The following is a 17,816-nucleotide window of genomic DNA, read 5'->3' as shown; positions in this document are numbered from 1 at the left end:
GAGTCACCATCAGTGTGCACAAGAATGAAAGATGTTCATGGTGAGACGTCGTTCCCAAACTGACCGTTTCAGAGTCACTGCAGCTTCAGTTTAATCTGCTTCAGTCGAGGTTCAGCGGTCTGTCTGTGCATGTGTGTTTGTTTGTGCCTGTGGGGAGTCTAAGGCTTTTAGAAGTGCAAACAATCGGCTTACAAGTTCACTTTGCTTACATTTTCTTTTCCTCTAATTTTCCATTTATTAATTGTTTTGACTTTGAAAAAAAACAAAACAAAAAAACTTTGTGCATTTCGGTTTGTGCTCCAATATGAATGTGTATTGCCTAAATACTGTGCTGCAGATTAGAAACTATTAGAGTAATCTGCACTTTGTGCACAACAATTGTATGAAATCTTATTGTGCTTTTGTCACGTTGTTATTGTCTCACAGGGAAAAAAGGTGAACCTACAGAAAATAAGCAGACTTTTTAACAGAACTGTGCTTACTGTCCAGGGGTCGCTGTCTGGCCTCCTGGAGGACAAACAGAACAGGTGCATAATTAACATAATTAACCTTTAGTTCACTTATTGGAGATTTTTTTTTTTTTAAATATATGTGTTTTGTGCTTCAATTACTTTAAAACACACTCTTTGTAGTTCAAGTCTATTCTTCTAATCTTCTATTCCTTTTCTATTCTTTGGTGGAGAAACTGAACTGTGAATGACTACAGCACAGATGTGCACGACAACTGAAGATGTTGACCTTCTTGTTACAAAAAGTATATTACCTATATTACATCACTATAACTGTACAACATTGTCTACAGAATGAACAGTAAAGATCACACATCAGAGCCGAGGGTTGATGTGGGGGTGTGAAAGCAACATAAATGTGTGTCTTTAGAGCAGCTGTAAGTATATTTTACAATACAGAAAATACTGTAAAAAAGTCTACAACATGAGAATTGTGAGCGTCTGTGCTCAGTTCAGACCCGCTCGACTAAATCTAATACAAAAAGAAACTCGGTCTATGTTAAGCTGTTTATGGCTTTGACACCTAGTATTGCTACAGCAGACGCAACGCAAACACTCACATTCATCTTAGTCCTGTGCTGAAGCGCTGAGATGTCACAGCCAGCGGGACCACACCAGCTCCTCTACATTCATGCGTTCAAATCCCCGCACTGTGCAGGCGTGTGCATCACACTGTGGGGGGGGGCTGTGTCTGCCGACGACCCTTAGACTAAGGCAATGAAAAGCAGACCACAGAACATCCTAATAAGCACATAGACCTGATGATTTTAAATACAAACAAGATACAGAGTTGTCAACGATTAATCTCGACCTGATTCCAGTATTTGGTCAACAGTAAGGAGTGAAACTTGTCTCTCTTTTTTCTTTTAAAACACACATCTCCAAGCTCCAGGGTGCTAGAAAACATGGTGGACATCTTTGTGGGTGATTCCTCTGTGTAAGTAGTGTGTGCTCAGGTATACTGGGAAGCTATGTACAGTGTGGTGGGGAGAGTAGGGCAGTAGTGGGGTTATTGGTGCTGCAGTGACCCCTGGAGGAGACTTTATGGCTGACAAGTAACGGGTGCTACAGGCCTGGGTGTCACAGGGTGTTTGTCAGGGTTGGACAGCATTCAGGAATCGGACTCTGGCGTGACTGGCGTGGTGGGTGTAGTCGGCGTGGTGGGGCTTATGGCAGCGTTTTGGTAGCTTGTCCCGTAGCAGCTGCTTGGAGACAGGGAGTTGGGATCAAAGGATTTGTTGCCGGCTGGGGTCAGGTAGGGTCTGCGTGCCGGCACAGATGTTGCGTCACCGGGCTTCGCGCCGAGGATGGATCTGGCCTCGTCCTGCTCCTCCAGGTTGGACATGTCTTTCATCATGGTTTTACGGTAGGAGACAGACAGCTTGTTGGAGCCGTCTGACATCAGGTTGAAGTGGCGGGCGATGAAGACGATGGGGAGAGGAAGCATGGCCACCACGATCAGAGCGAAGCACATGATAAGCGCCCAGAGAGGGTAGCTCTGGAACCGCTCCTGAGCCTGAGAGACAGAGAGCGCGAGAAGCTTTAATCATTTGCCACAAATTCAAAACTGCAGTGTTTCCTAGACTTTTGCACGAGTTACACACTCATGCTTGCAACGTTGGATATTCATGTTCATATTCATATTTCTATTGAATGGAGAATATGTCTTTATTCTGAGTATATACTCAGGACAGATTAAATGTTTTAATGGCCGACCACTTTACCACAAGAATATATCAATTATGTCTAGTTACGCTCAGAAAATTTCTATTTAGAAATTTGGAGTCGAGAAATGGGGATGAGTCTTTTTCTCTGAACTCGAACAAGAACAGCTTTTCCAGACTAAATCCTTCCATTTTCTGACTTATTAAACTGTGAGGAACTGGATCCTACAAATTGATTTCTCCCAGGAAGAGATGACCTAATCCTGTTTTCAATTGAAAAGCAGCAAATCGATGGAATTTCATACAAAATTACCTAATTAATTAAGAAATATTTTGACCCTGATCAAGAGGTAAATAAACAAAAACGTTTTCAATATTGGCTTGACTGCTGGACTATTTTAGATATCCAATATATTTAGCATTTTGAGCAATATATGTATTTTGTGTATATTCTGTATCATCAGTTCAAATACAATCCATGAACCTACTCAAATTAGCCAGTGGTTGAAATGAATGCCTCTTCAACATTCTAATGCTTCAAAATGGAGGAATAATAACTGACCAGCTCTTGAACCCAGGCGTTGTATCCTGGCGGGCTGATGGCCATTTCTATAACTGTGGCTGTGATGAGAACAATGAGACAGATCGGGGACACATATTTCCACAGATAAAAATAAATTATGCATGGACGGAAACCCAACATATCCTCCAGGTCCTGCATGAACCTGCAAATGAAAAAAAGATAAGAATAAGTGAAGAAGTTTAGCAAAATACAAAACATCAACGCTTGGCTGCGCCACTGCTTATTTTCATTTAGTGGTATTTAAATGTAATCTAGATGCAAGCCGAGGCCGACCTTTTAGTGCCATATATCCAAGCCACAGACACATTTTCCAGGATGACCACGACTGTGAGAGGCAGACCGGCAGAATAATCATCGAACATGGTGACAAAGTAATTTCCAGAGCGCTGTACAAACAACAGGCCACACAGGAAAGCCACAACGCAGCAACCCACTGAAAGAAACACAAAGAAGACGGGAGATTATAGCTTATCCTCAGAGGAGACGATGGACAAAGTTTTTTTGATCTTAACAGGTGAGAAATTGGAGAGTAACAGCCTATTAAATTACTATTGAATGGTTTTGCATTTGTACCCTCAGAGCATCAACAAAAAGCCGAATGCCGCTCATTCCCTGATGTACTTTAATCCTTTTTAAGTGCAGAGTAACTTTGTCCCAGCCCATAATAGTCCTGATCGGGGGGGTGGGGGTATTTACCTGTGAAAAGCTCCTTCTGGACCTTGTAGGTGTCGAGGACGGGCGTGGTGATGCCGGTCATGGTGCCAATCATGCTGCCCAGACCCAGGTTGATGAGCATGAAGAAGAACATGACTGACCAGAACGGAGATGCAGGGAAATGAGTCATGGCTTCTGTAAAGGCAATGAAGGCCAGGCCTGTGCCCTGGACAGCCTGCAGGGACGGAGACGGTGAACATGTGTTCAATAGAGAACGTGCAACATGCTCAACAACAGCAACATCAACAAAACAAACACTCTTTTCTTATTGACAGGCTGGTGACATTCACCGATTTAATGTATGAGAATGTCATCTACCACATTAGGGGTGTGTGAACATACTACACACCCCTGGTACCAGTGCATCGTCCAGCCGGCCAGTTTCCCGATCTCAGTGTCCTCTCTGAACTGCTAGTGCTGCTTGTTGGTTCAGATCAGACGATATTGACTTTTTTCCAGTTGACTGGTGGGGTTAGGTGTGATTGTAACTTTAATTTGGAGAATGGGTCGATCTCCCATTCCAGTTGTGCTAAACGCTCTTATTGTCGTACCAATGTCTGTCTTACTACATGACTAAGTCCAGGATTAGGAGACATATGTGTTGACACAGACAGATTGTGTTTCTCCTCATTGTGCCAAACAGCAGAGTGCCTGACGGTTCAGTCAAAGCAGACAGAATAATGACGACATGAGATCAGCTAACAAACCAGGTCGAAATGGCAGGTTTACACTATTGATTGACCTTGTTGAGCTCATCTTCCAAAAGACAAGGCTCCAGACCCAACTGGGGAAAGTTGTCTTCTTTCACCGTCTTAATGACCCCATACATCTCGGCGTAGTCTGTCGTGGTGAGATGAGTGAAGTTCACGTGTGGTGGAATAAGATCGTGACTCAGGACGTTGGAGTTGAGGTATCCGAGGATCTTTTCTGCATTCCTACAATAAAGAAAGAAAAACAAGTTCAAAAGAATAAGAGTGGCAAAGATAGAGGCTGTGATGAACGCTCAGACAAGAAAAGTACTTGATCATAGTAACAAGGCAACACTCTAAAAATAAAATTTCCTTAATTCTTCAAATCCCCGAAAACAAGATGTACTGCGTGATACACAAGTTTAAATATGATGTACGACACAAATCCTAGAAAACAAAGAAATCAGAATAGGGAATCAAACATTTGACTCAAGAGCTTTGAAAAATATTCAATTAAAATATTTCGGATTACAAACAAGTTCCTGCTGTCTTTGTTTTAGCTCATGTTCGTTCATGATTTATCATCTTTCTACTTTCTGCACAGTGCATCTTCTCCTCATGGTTCAATTCTGACATAAAGCTTGAAAGTTCAATAAGGACGATCTGCATGTTATCATTCCGTCTCAGCATTCTATGAGATTTTGCATTTACCCGCTGCACTATCATCACACCAACTTTCCTACACTGACAAAAGCACCAGACTCTCACTGCTCCCTATTCCATAATCTTTCTACCCGTGTATCTGGAGCCAATCTGCTCTGGTATCGCTCTCTACTCTACCACCATCTGTCTGGATTATCCTATTTGCTTGACTATTCAGTTATCTCAATCAGGCTGCCATCGCCACCAGAGTCTGACTGTCAAACTGTAAAACTCAATAAATGTTATTCCTTTTTGCGCTTGATCCCTTATTGAATAAATTCAGTCCTGTCATATCTGTGTCTTTATTCCATCACATCTCATTACTTCCATCATGACCTGATTTACCGTCACCTCCTTATCGCCTTTGGATATTTTGAACAGACTAAAAGCTGTTCGCAAACGGTTGAACTTACTCGACGACACACTTCTCGTTCATGATGTTGGCCTTGAAGCCCAGTACGGCGAACACCACCAGAGTCGCCAAAATGGAGGTGAAGAAGTTGATGAAAGAAACAAGAACGGCGTCAAAATGGCAGTTGTTGTCGATTTTGTTGTAGCTGGAGAAGGCGATGACTCCCCCGAAGCCCAGACCCAGGGCGAAGAAGACCTGTGTGGCCGCCTCCCTCCAAATCTGGGGCTCCAACATCTTCTCCAGCTGAGACGGAAGGAGAAGATGAATTGTGATTATTACAGTGTTAAGTTTGGATGCGTGGGAAAAAGATCTTAAAACATACAGTCGAACCTTGGGCGTGAACATGTGAGCGATGCCGTCGACGGATCCTTTGAGCATTAAACCTCTGACCAGAAAACAGAAGAGCACCACGTAGGGAAAAAGAGAGCTGAAATACATCACCTGCCGGAGAGAAAAGGGCAAAACATTAAGATGAAGAAACCTTGGCATATTGCTCCCTTTCCTCTCTTTCCCATCCTCCGCTCTGCAGTACCTTCCCGGAGGAGGCGATTCCTCTGATGACGGCGAGGCAGACGATGATCCAGGCGACCAGCAGCGACAGGGTCATCTTCACGTTCAGGCCGCCGCTCTCTGCAATGGTGCTGGTCGTGTTCAGAGTCTGACGGTACCAGAAGTAGGTCGTGGCCGAGCTTTTTTCGCACTCCGGCTCCACAACTGTTCAACACAGGTGGGGTAAAATGGAAGTTTATAACTGACAGAAGGGGAGAGTTTGGTTGGAGCAGAGAGGAGCTAAAATATCGACACAAGGAGAAAGAACACTGAGAGAGAGAGAGAGAGAGAATGTTTTCTGATGGTCAATATCTCAATTTACAGCTTCATTCTTCAGGACATAGATGAGCTACACAAGGTCACCCATGTACTTAATATGCAAAGCAGGAACCTCCAATTCACAATTGGGGGGGGGGGAATTGGTTTACAGTTGCCACGTGGTTTATTCTCTGGCCACCTTGGAGAAACTCTATATAATCGGATGTATGGCTGATAGAAGTATCAGCACCGTCACGTTCCTCCACATAAAACTACTGTTAAATTTATTGCTTTCTATGTTTGCTGCCCATATTTCCTGTCACGCGGTCAAGTGTTTTGGATTCTGCTGCTGTCCTTCAGCTTCGGCATGCGTCTGAGTGTCTGCTCCTCGTCTTTCTGCCAGCAGCTTCTGCCTCGCTGAGTCATACGCGTGCTGATTGAGTCTTGGCTGCCCCGCAGGGTTTAGACGACATGATCACCACTAATCGATCAAACTACAGAGGGATTTATTCTGGATCACGTCAGCAAAGTCACAGCAGACAGTTTGGAGTTGTATGAAAGTGAAGAGAGCTTGTCTGATCTACTTAGTTGTGTTGAAGGTTTTGATTCAGCACAAATCCAATCCTGAACTTCGTAGTGTAAAAGCACCTTGAGACAGCCGATGCAGTGAAAAGCTCAACATAAGTAAAGTCCATTTACATGGTGACACCAGGTGGTTATTTTCCAAAAAGTCATGACATTATTATCCAGTCCAAATTAAAAGCAATGCATTCAATATAAAAAATAGAATGTATGGTGCAATGTATATTATAAACAACACCACATTAATATTTTATTTGTGTATTCGTCTTCCAGTTGTTTAGTTTTGTGTTGAAGTTTTGTTATGTTTGTTGAAGCTGCTGTGAACAAGCTTTGGATGTAAAGAACACTTAACTGTTGCTTTGCAGCTGCCCAGAGACAATATCATTGTATCATATCATAGTATTGTATCATATTGTATGGAATTGTTTTGAGTTGACGTATCTGATCTCATAGTATGTCGTCATATCATATGATATCATATTGGTATCACATTTTATCACAGCATTTTGTATTATATTGTGTTACATTGTACCTGGTGCCACGGAATGGGACTGTATTGTATTTTATCATATCAAATAGGATTCTAATGGTAATACATTATTTCATAATAGTGGTACATTGTGGTAAGAGACAATGGTACTGAATTCTATCTTATCATATTGAATCAAATCAAATGATATCATTCTGTATGTGGGATCACATTGTATTTTATCACACACACAGTACACTTTGCACATGAATTCAACGCTGTGGTCTCTCTCCTACTCTGTAAGTACTTAGTGTTACTCACTGGCAAGTGTGCCGTTCTTTCTGATTGGACATTCGCTCCATGGCAGAGGATACTGGAAGGACTGGAAGAAGTAGAAGATGCTCCACCCAATGATCACGTTGTAGTAGAGACCGACAAAGCCACATACCTGGATAGGTAGAAAGAGTAGCAGGACAGTTAAACTTTAGAGGTTAGTGACTTGTAGTTTCATCAAGGGAGATTTTGCTGTTCTCTCCCTCTTATCTAAAGTGAAAATGCAGCATGCATCAAGCAAATTGAAAATAGATTATGTTAAACTTCAAACCAACATTTCATAACTGAGTAACATCTGTACGCTGAGAGAGAAGTATGCAAATGAGGCGGCACGCTATGTGGCTGTCCTCTGCCACGGAGCAGCCTTTCCAGCAAGGACATTCAGAAGCTAAATAAGGTTGAAGAAACCATGAATAATTTAAGTGCTCTCTTTTCAACAGCGATCTTCTGTGAGGTATTTATAGCTGTTTCTTCAGCCGAGCAACTCTGAAGAAAGGCTACTTTTGACTGTCACGATACCGCCCATAAACCCAAGAGGCGGCGCCACCTGAGGGGCACAGCGATCTGTCTGTATTTTTATCTCCCAGACAGACAGACAGACTTCCAGATAGATGGATAGATTCATTCAGCAGATTCGTTTGTTCTTAACTGCAGGGTTTGACAGTTGTTGATGAATGGTGGTGAGGTATTGCGTAAAGTCAGAAAACATTCGTACCATAAGACTTGACACTCCTATCCCGCCCAGCTGCGGACACACGTAGTTCCAAACCCCAATGCTCCCACGTCGGATCTTCTGACCCACAGCCAGCTCCAAGAAGAAGAGAGGAATGCCAATTATGAGGAGGAGGATGAAGTACGGAACCAGATAAGCACCTGAGAAGCAGGAAGAGGAGAGTTAGTGCTTCGTGGAAAATGTGTCACTTTACAACACTTGTTGGAGGTGATGTAAATGTTAATGCTGTTCCTCCTATTCAAGTGACTAAATGTCTATACTCATATTTAGCACTTTTCGGTTACTGTAAAGGATTTATTGAAAATACAAATGAGTTATTTCCTAAAAGAATACCTGCATTACTTCCTCTCATTGGTGATGTCTTAAGATTATGCAGAGAGTTGTTGTATTGCTGTATTGATTTGACACATCAGCTGAGCTAATTCATTAAATTCAGGATCAGTGAGGATGGGGAAGACGCTCTATAATTTGAATGTCTGCATTTGTTGAAAGAAACTGATTCATAAACTTATGACAAAAAGAAGAATCAGCTGCAAAAGACGATGGAATAAATTAAGAATTAAGTTAATACATCACAGCCTCCATAAGACCGACTAATGTTATTGTTACTCATAGATGAACAATTCACATTTTTACTACGACCGAGTTACTTTGGAGTTATTGAGGTGGTTTTCCTGCAGGAAACAAGTCTTTTGAGAAGTAGTAACCATTTAGACAACAGCTTAGAGACACTCAACACAAACAGCTGCAACTTTGGAGCTTTTACAACCATTTCAACTGGCTCACGGAAACGTCAGTAATCGTAACTGCATTACTGCATTGATAATTTTGTAAAAACTAATAACCGACTTCCTACTGCCAAAAGCAGAAACACCCACCCACATATATCATGTATGCAATTTAATAAAATGAAGATTAGATCTGAGGGTTTGATTGATGATAATTTAACACAGAATAATATTACACAGCATAACTTCATTTATGTAATTGTCTTTATTAATAAAACTATGGCGAATTAGTACAAAGTGGAGGGGAAACATCAACTTTCACGATGAAACTGTGGGTGTTCAATTATCATCAAATAACTACAGTTTCATAGGAGTTTAGAGTCTGATGTGTGTGAGAGATGGGTGTACCGCAATCTGCATTTGTGCAGTAAGATTATTCCTAACACTAAATAAATCTACAGAATGAAATACTCAATAGAGGTTGTTTATCATTACATCTCTTTACAGTAACCGTTGTATTTTTGGCTCAGATGGGCTGTCGCTGACTGATTGCAAAATGGGAAGTCAGGATTGAAAAAGACAAATATTCTCTGAAATTCAATTTAAAATTGGACAGAAGACTAAATTTGTCCACTTCCAAACTTAATCCAGGAAGGAATAATCAGGATGCAACTGAATTTTATGTGCAAAGAGTGAGTCATCATCCCGGATATAAAGACTTATAGTAGGCCAACGTGTACTATTAATACATCAAGAGTAGGAATTACATTGAGAAGCATAGACATCCCATGGGGGGGGGGGGGGGGGGGGGGGGGGGGGGGGGGGGGGTATTGATGGAGAGAGATGAGAGGAGGAGGAGGAGGAGGAGACTGAATCAAGAAAGCTGAAAGTGAAGGTAAGTTAAATGTGGTTGGGTCTTTGAGTCTTTGACAGGATTCTCATCATGTAAATCCCCTCCAGTTCACGATACCTGAACCTAAAACCAGCTCGTAACGTACATATGACACCAGTTATGGATGGAGGCTCGACAACGGAGCAAGTAGGATCGTGACTGTTGGAAAAGAAAAGTGCATGAAGATGGATGAATAGGAAACAAGAAGAGGAGCCCACACAGCGATAACTCCCAAACAACACGGGCCTTTAATGTGTCGGTAATTGGCTGCCTGACAGCGAATTACACAGTGAAGAATGGCTGCTCGCCAGGTCGCACACTCCGATCCGTCTGAGAGTCAGACGACTGTTAAAGTGCCTTCAGTGACAATAACTCCTCACGTACACCTTGACAGTAAATCATGAGAAAAAGCTGAAAATACTCGGAAGGTTTGGAAGCAACACATCAACACATCAGTGACACGTCAATAAATCCATGACGACAAGATGTTTTTCACCTAAGGAAACACAGATTTACTCTGCATGGCTCCTCTTACGTACTGGCAAAAAAATAAAAAAATAAATAAAGACTCATCAGGATACATTTACATCCATTTCTAGAGCGCTCCTCTCTGTTTACCGGAGTATCAGTTCAGCTCAGCCTGCTCTACCAGCAGGAGCAATCAATACTGCTGCTATATTTAGACTTGGCTCTTTACTGCACAATACAGCTGCTCCCTTGGCAGTTTTGTACTGAATGAACGGTGCCATGTTGTTTTTGATGGGTGAGGTCACTCAGGAACGAGAGGCGGAAAGATTTAAAAACACCTCAAATCATTTGCACGTCCGTGAAAGCGAATCTCTTGTGCCAAACAACTTATGAAACATAATGCAAAATCCTAAAATATGTTGCACCTTTAACACATCTGGTTTAAAAGATGAGGACCCCGATAGTATCTGAAATTAAATAAATATATCAAAATCCACCTCAGGCTATATTTGATCATGAATATCATTCTGTCACCAGGTCACCAGTCCATCACAGGACAAACAGCGGGAGACAGACAATCACATTCAGCCCTTAGAGTCACCGTTCAACTTTATATGCATGATTTTATTTTCTGAGAGGAAACCAGGGAGGAAGAACATGCAAACTATAGGTGCTGTGAAATGAAAGTGCTGACCACTATACCACTGCACAGTGCACACCCTTCACAAGAAGCAAAGTTTACAAAGGCATTCATTTATATGTGTCTGGACGTTATATCACTCGGGACACTGAGTTGTTTTTTTTTTGTGACGTGTATGTTATCCACCTTTCAAGCTTTATGTGTTACCAACTTTGCAGGAATGCTCATTTTCATCATACACGTGTAGACACCGAGAATCCTACAGAACCTTGACATTTGTAAGGAGCACTATACAGAGAATAAACAATACGTTTATGTTCTGATAAACTGTGTGCTACCTTTATACTTGACAGCGGTTTGAAAAGTGTCTTCAAATTCTTATGATCATTACAAGCTCTGAAGCCGACTCTACCTTTCTATAGTCGAGTATTTAGTGGTAGTATAAAGTTTTCACTTAATTTACAATGTAAACACACCTGATTAACTCTCAACTCTAATCACGTCACACATCATGCTACTGTGAGTGGTCAATTTTAGTTTAATTCGCCTTTTGGTATTTTGACATCATATTGCTTTAAACGGCTCATCTGAAAGCAATAAGGGCAATTTCTTGATGGCAGCTGGTTCGTGGCTTTTAATCTATAAACCTCACTGATGAAAATAAAAGAGCTGGGCTCTAGAACATATGTGAATATTGTTTCAAACTCACCTCCTCCATTCTTTTGGCACAGGTACGGGAAGCGCCACACGTTCCCCAGGCCTACAGAGAAGCCCACCTGGGCCAGGATGTACTGCAGCTTGCTGTTCCAGGCAGGTCGCCCATCGTTTTCAGGCACCTCTATCTGCGGGACTTTCTTCCCAGCGGCGCCTCCGACGTTCAGCGAGCTGTTCTTGTAGTCGAGCGGCTCCTCGTGTGCGAGCAGGTCAGCCACCGACTCGGTGACGTGTTCATGGCTCTGCTCGCGCTGTGTCACCTTGCTGTTCTTAGGCATCGGGGAGGCCGGGGGTCAGGAGGAGGGGGGCGGGGGCGGAGAGAGAAAAGAGCGAGACCGAGAGAGAGGCAGGTAGGGAGAGAAGGAAGTGACGCTGGGATGCAACTATGAGAGAGATGCTGAGAAGCGACGGCTGGATTTCAGTTTTTGTCTTCAGACCTGCAACAAAAAAACAAAACGGAAAATGATGACTAGAGAATATTTAAAGCATAATAATAGGTTGGGTTGTAGTAAGAAAATCTCCCCATCGCTCAGGAAGTCTCATTTCGTATTAAATAATGTCGTACTGCCTTTCCCAAATGGTCTTTAAATAAGACTTCACATAGTGGCTGACACAGATATTCCTCCATTTAGCGCTTGGTTAAGCCTGTAATAACACACTGTACTGTAACACACGGCGATGCCCCAATAAAAACAGAGGACCATTTGTCATCCTGTGTATTAACTTAACCCAGCTCTTTCAACTAAAACAAAACCTTTACCACTGCGCTTTGTTTCCATGCTTTGTTTTCATTTTCAAAAAACTCCCAATCCTGCAAATTGTTCTATTTAATTTCCCTGTTCTGCAAAGCTTAACTTTAGAGAAGCTCCCCCTCCTCCAGTAAATCCCCTAATCCCCTGAAGCCTTGCAGCCACATCCATCCTCACCCCCCCATCAGGGAGTGGTTGGTTCGGCCCAAACGTAATGGAGGAAGTGAACATGATGCTTCGGATGAAGGGCTGTCGCGTGTTCTCCTGATCAGCATCACAAGCCCCCGTGTAGTCTCATTACTTATTGAGTGCAGCGTTTTTCCATTATAAACATCTGCCGGGCTGCGAAAACGCAAGACTGCAGAGCGTCGGGATGTTTAAAGAGAAAAACAAAAAGGGATTACAAAAATAAATTAATAAATTAAACTGTCTGATCCCAGATGTGTAATTTCAGGGTGATGAGACGTGTACAACATCGCAGTCTGATGTAAACGTTGCACTTTTCATGTGATGTAACAGCTGTGATGCGCACAAGCCTTCGTCGTCACAGCACTCGCAGCTTACATCGGCCTAAAAACAAGATTTCACAGGATCAGCAAATTATCGTCGAAGACCTAAAATGCACCACAAACTCTCGCTGACCTACAGCCGATGACAAGAAGACTAAAAAAGTTTGAGATACTTACCTTTGCTTTCTGTTTAAAAAAACAAACAAACAAACAACCCCCCTCTCCATCCATTAGAGCTTTCCCTCCTCTGTGCATGTCAAGATGAGCCCATGATGCAATAATCCATGCGCAGCCATTCACAAGTCTTCATAATCCCGTGTGCATTAACTGTAAAACCCCTGTGATGCTTTTCTGTCTTGTCATTCAATCCTACACTATACAAGGCACGTACCATCACTCAGTGGCTGCATCATCTAGCCAGCAGTGAGCAGTGAAAACACACCAAGTCACTCAAACAATAATTCTGCAGGAAGTAAAAAAATAATATAAAATCGAAACACTGCTAAGATGATCCAGTCGATGCTAAAAGTCTGTCTGTGTGGAGCTGTCTCATGCTACAATAAAGGCGTGTTTTTAATAGCTGGAAAAAGCCTGCAAGAGAGTGGATGAGGGCTGCTATGTTGTCTTTTCCCAGCTCACTCACTCGTCCTTCGAAAAACATCTAAACTGTCTAAAGTCAGAGCAAACAAGGAATAAACATCAGTTTGATCTTCGCTTGTGACGTTGTTTCATGGGAATTTCACCAGATTGACCATAAAAGAATTCCCAAAAAAAAGACAATATGGGAGTTTTTTTTAAATCAAGAAATCCACTGTTATGTGTGGAGAAGTAGTTGCTGCTTTCCGCATGTTCTTCTTTACTGACTACGGCTGTGTTAATACTAAAGCTGCAGACATGAATTACTGTCATCACGATCAATACATCCAATATTGTTGTGATGCTTTTATAGTCTATTAAAGTCAGTTTATGAGTTAGAAATATCTATTTCCTAATGAATATGTAAGATAAAAACAAACAAACAATAAAGCAGTTAAAACAGGATCATGGTTTTGCTGCAATGAATAAATGTAAAGGGAGAAAATTCCCAAGAATCTTTGAAAAATGTTTCCTGAACTGAAAATGTCCAATTTCCCACGTCTAATAATGCACGGATGCTTCTGCATCAACGTCAAACACATTCTAGTAGAACACACCTTGTATTGGTGGGAACACTGAATGTCAGCAGATGTTACAAATCAGATGGAAGGGTGTGCCTTCAATAGTTTGATCATTAATATAACGTTGTAGTATTTTCATGATGGTATCAATATCATTACCAAAAATCGAATCAATGAATGAAAATCAATTATCAGCTTCCATCATCAGTTTTCATTGATCATCTGGTGATTCTGTGTTGAAGAGTGTTGCCACGCTGACAGTTAAAAAAGGCCTCATCAAAGTCTGACTTTAAAAGACAGCTGATGTGCAGTTCACTGACAAATGAATTCTGGGAAAGTCTAAAGAGATCCTTTTAGCAAAGTCCCTCTAAAGTCTCTTTTGAACACACAACCTTACCACCGGGATCAGCTGGGGTGAAAAGCCCCGGAATGCCCTCCATCACCATCACCATCACCACAGCACAGATCACCCACGGTGAACACCAGCGGACACATCTGGTGCTGACACTGATAGCACTGCCTCTGGGTCAGCTGCTCGCCCTCAGAGATGTGACGACTTTTCAAACAAAATCAAGGTCACACACGCGCACGGCCTGACCTCTGCGCAAATTACAACAAATAGATGTCACGGTGCGATGTTTGGACTATTCTACAATAACAACAACAACAACAACAACTTCTCGTAATGCATTAAGAGTGGGGGTATCATAAAGGTGACACCATCATCTAAATTGTTTGAAAGCATCCTGTGAACTTCTGATGAATTAAAGATTATGCACCCTTTAAATCCATGCACAGAAATGTTTAGCGAGAGGATGGAAGGAAAGTAACAAATGCACTTCTCACCGTGAGCGTGTTGCAGCGATATCCAGGGTTTAATGTCGGAAGATGTGTGGAGAGAGGCATGAATACATCGTCCGTGTGTTTGGTTGTGTTGGACTGAGCGCTCTTCTCTCAGGACAGTGAAGGGGGGGGGGGGGGGGGGGGGGGGGTCACGTGCTTCGCCTCCTGTACGTTCTCCTGCGGGGAGGAGAGTCCGGAGCACACCGTGACGCACGCGGTGCGTCTCGGCAGGAGCAACGACAGTCGACCACCCGCCACTCTTTTCACTTGTTGTTCGGTCACTTACAGATTACACCTCTCTTTGCACAAGAGGAAAGACGCTGGGAAGAGAGAGAGAGAGATGGAGAGGCGCAGAAATGAGTGCGGATCTGTCAAGGTTATCCACTCCTACCTGGTCTGACGCAGCTTTCGTCACGCGTTTCTCAGTTGATAAAACATTTAAGTCATTCAACGCTGGCATGCCGGCATAATGGAAAAAAACGAGGCAGAGAAAAAAAAAAAAGACTGCTTAAAGGTAACACACATAGACATAGTGGTGGAGACAGTAAAGAAACAGGCATTGTAGAACAAAGTGGAAGTGGTGATATTAAAATCTTAATTCTTACTTTTAGATTCTTAACTTATTCATGACAATTAAAAATATTTTTTTGCTATAATTGTGCAGTTCAGTAAACATTTTTTTGAGCATAAACTGGCACACGTTAACTTTAAACCATGAAAGAAGCCTACACAAGATCCCCGTCATTTCGTATCATGTCTACAGCTCACCGTGAAAGGTTTACGTATCTAACAAAATAAATAAATCAGATTCATACTTACCAGATTGGTGTCTCTGTAATGTGACAGTAAGTTCTTAGAGCTTTAGTGAACCAGCTACCTTTTTGTTTTGGTTTACTGAAAGCAAAAGGTACTTATATTGGTTTCAATACCAAAACGGCCCAGAAACCATCAATAAAGTACAAAGCCTAACAAGGTTTGCAATACTAACTATTCAATAACTTGTAGTCTGACCCAAATCAATGCAACCATAACCTGGATCTCAATGGCTTTGCTGAAATAGATGAATAAGAGAATACTAATAATACCATCAGATCACACACTGTCAGCAAACTATACAATAGATTAACTACAATAAATAAAATAAATAAATGTAAACACAATTTTCTATAATTTTAGTTAGTTTGTATTTGAGAAACTTGCTTCTTGGTTCTGTAATGTAATTTTCTCTGGCCTGATGACTAATATGACATTACAAAACTTAATTCATTTGATTTAGAAACAAGAAGCTATAGAGTGATGTACCACAAAGTCTGATCCACCCTATCAACTGATTATGATACAACTTTTATATGTGCATCTGTATAATTCTGGGCAATATTCTACATAGAAATACATAAAACAACTCCCTCGTTACAGCCAATTAGTTATATCACAAAATTATTTTCTAAATAAATTTTTTTATATGAATGGCTGAAGAACAAGCTCGTTAGGCAATAATGCTCCAGGCGTCTTCTATAACCTGTTCAGGGTCGCAGGGCGCTGGAGCCAATACCAGCTTACAATGGATGAGGGCAGGACACAAGCTGAACAGGCCGCCAGTCCATCACAGGCTGTCATACTCATATAATGAAATCAACAAAATACAAACAAGTATTCCGAGGTAAATACTGTTTAAAATTGTTTTAGCTTTCTAATAGATGCAGGGTGTGCTGGGCTTATCTCGGCTGATAAAGGTACAACAGGAGGAGGCTACTCAGGTAGGGTTTCCTTCTCTTCTCCTGTCAGTCCCTCGAGAGACGATTGTTTCTCTTCTTTTGACTGAGAGACATCAGGATCAAGCATCAAGTTTGTCACACATATATGTTCTGCAATGTTTTACAAAGATATAAAGGCAAAAATATCAAAAGGGGCAGTCCCTGGGCCAGAAATGTGACTTTTTTTCCCCCAGAATGCAATGCGATGCTGTAGAGGGCGAAGCACTCTGCTGAAAAATCAACCTGAACCTTAATATTTTTTAAGAATATCTTGTATCATTTTGCATTTGTTGTCGTACTTCTATGACTAAACCGAAAAACCATGCCTCAAATGGGAATTGAACCCGTGCACGCAGCATTCGCCTCCAGTGGTCACTACACAACAGACTCAAGGCTGACTGTATATTGGAACTGATTTGTACTATTCGTGCTTGTTTCAAACAGATATTCGGTATAAAGTATAAAAGCTACTAAATAAATCGAGATGTGGTCTGACATAAAAGGGAGTTTGATAAATGTGAGTAAAATCCTCTATTTTCTATTTTTCTTAGCATTCAGAGCATGTACCACATTCAAATAATCTCACACTGAACAACTTTATCTACTTGATCAGACCAACATTCTCTGGTCTCTAACTTGGTGGTCATTTTTCTATTGAGACACGGGACGTGCAGTGTGAGTGCAGTGGACACTGTCACCCAGGGGACCATAAATCACGCACCATCGACCAGAATACTGTGTAATACCACCAAGATAGTATCGGGAGGCTATTTTTTATCCTCACCTTATGGATTTATTTTGTCCCAGATTCTCACATGGCTTCTTCGTGTGGTGAGATACACGCCTCTTGATATTTCTCATGTTGCATTTCTTCCTGTGGAAATTTCTTTGTCGTGATGATACAAAACACAGAGGGAAAACCGCCTCTCGTGAAAAATCTAAATATAATGTTAGAAACTGTATTACAGATTGATCATGTGACCTCTACAGGAGTAAAAATCTGGCTTGTCGAGGACTTCTATATCTGTTCAGCAGGATGAGACTCGGATTGTTTAGGTCGCATCAAAGTTCTTCCTCATACTTCAAGAGAAGCTCCTGGGTCTGATTTGTTTCTCCTTTTAGCATCCGGCTTTTACTCTCCGATGCTTTTGACTCACCTTCTTCA

The 17,816-nt window shown here is 41.8% G+C and overlaps 1 protein-coding gene across 2 annotated transcripts; it reads right to left on the bottom strand.

Annotated features, from left to right (window-relative positions):
* Positions 1-230: 230 nt before the first annotated feature.
* LOC308108032 (sodium-dependent neutral amino acid transporter SLC6A17-like) lies at positions 231-14,995 on the bottom strand. 2 transcript variants are annotated; one of them, XM_080460693.1, is made up of 12 exons: positions 14,901-14,995; positions 11,635-12,076; positions 8,180-8,337; positions 7,453-7,579; positions 5,806-5,987; positions 5,604-5,714; positions 5,275-5,516; positions 4,213-4,405; positions 3,453-3,645; positions 3,030-3,189; positions 2,736-2,898; positions 231-2,025 (listed from the first exon to the last, which is right to left on the bottom strand). In XM_080460693.1, the coding sequence occupies exons 2-12, from the start codon at positions 11,915-11,917 to the stop codon at positions 1,621-1,623; spliced, it is 2,217 nt and encodes a 738-aa protein (XP_080316819.1). In that variant the 5' UTR covers positions 11,918-12,076; positions 14,901-14,995; the 3' UTR covers positions 231-1,620. The 2 variants fall into 2 exon arrangements, with proteins under 2 accessions (XP_080316819.1, XP_080316820.1); XM_080460694.1 differs by lacking the exon at positions 14,901-14,995 and adding an exon at positions 13,075-13,166 and having other exon boundaries at positions 258-2,025.
* Positions 14,996-17,816: the final 2,821 nt, after the last annotated feature.

The sequence above is a fragment of the Lipophrys pholis genome (genome assembly GCF_963383615.2).
Source record: "Lipophrys pholis genome assembly, chromosome: 4".
In the NCBI taxonomy this organism is placed as follows: Eukaryota; Metazoa; Chordata; class Actinopteri; order Blenniiformes; family Blenniidae; genus Lipophrys; species Lipophrys pholis.
Note: the sequence above shows the minus strand (reverse complement) of the source record. Positions and strands in the feature narration are given on the sequence as shown.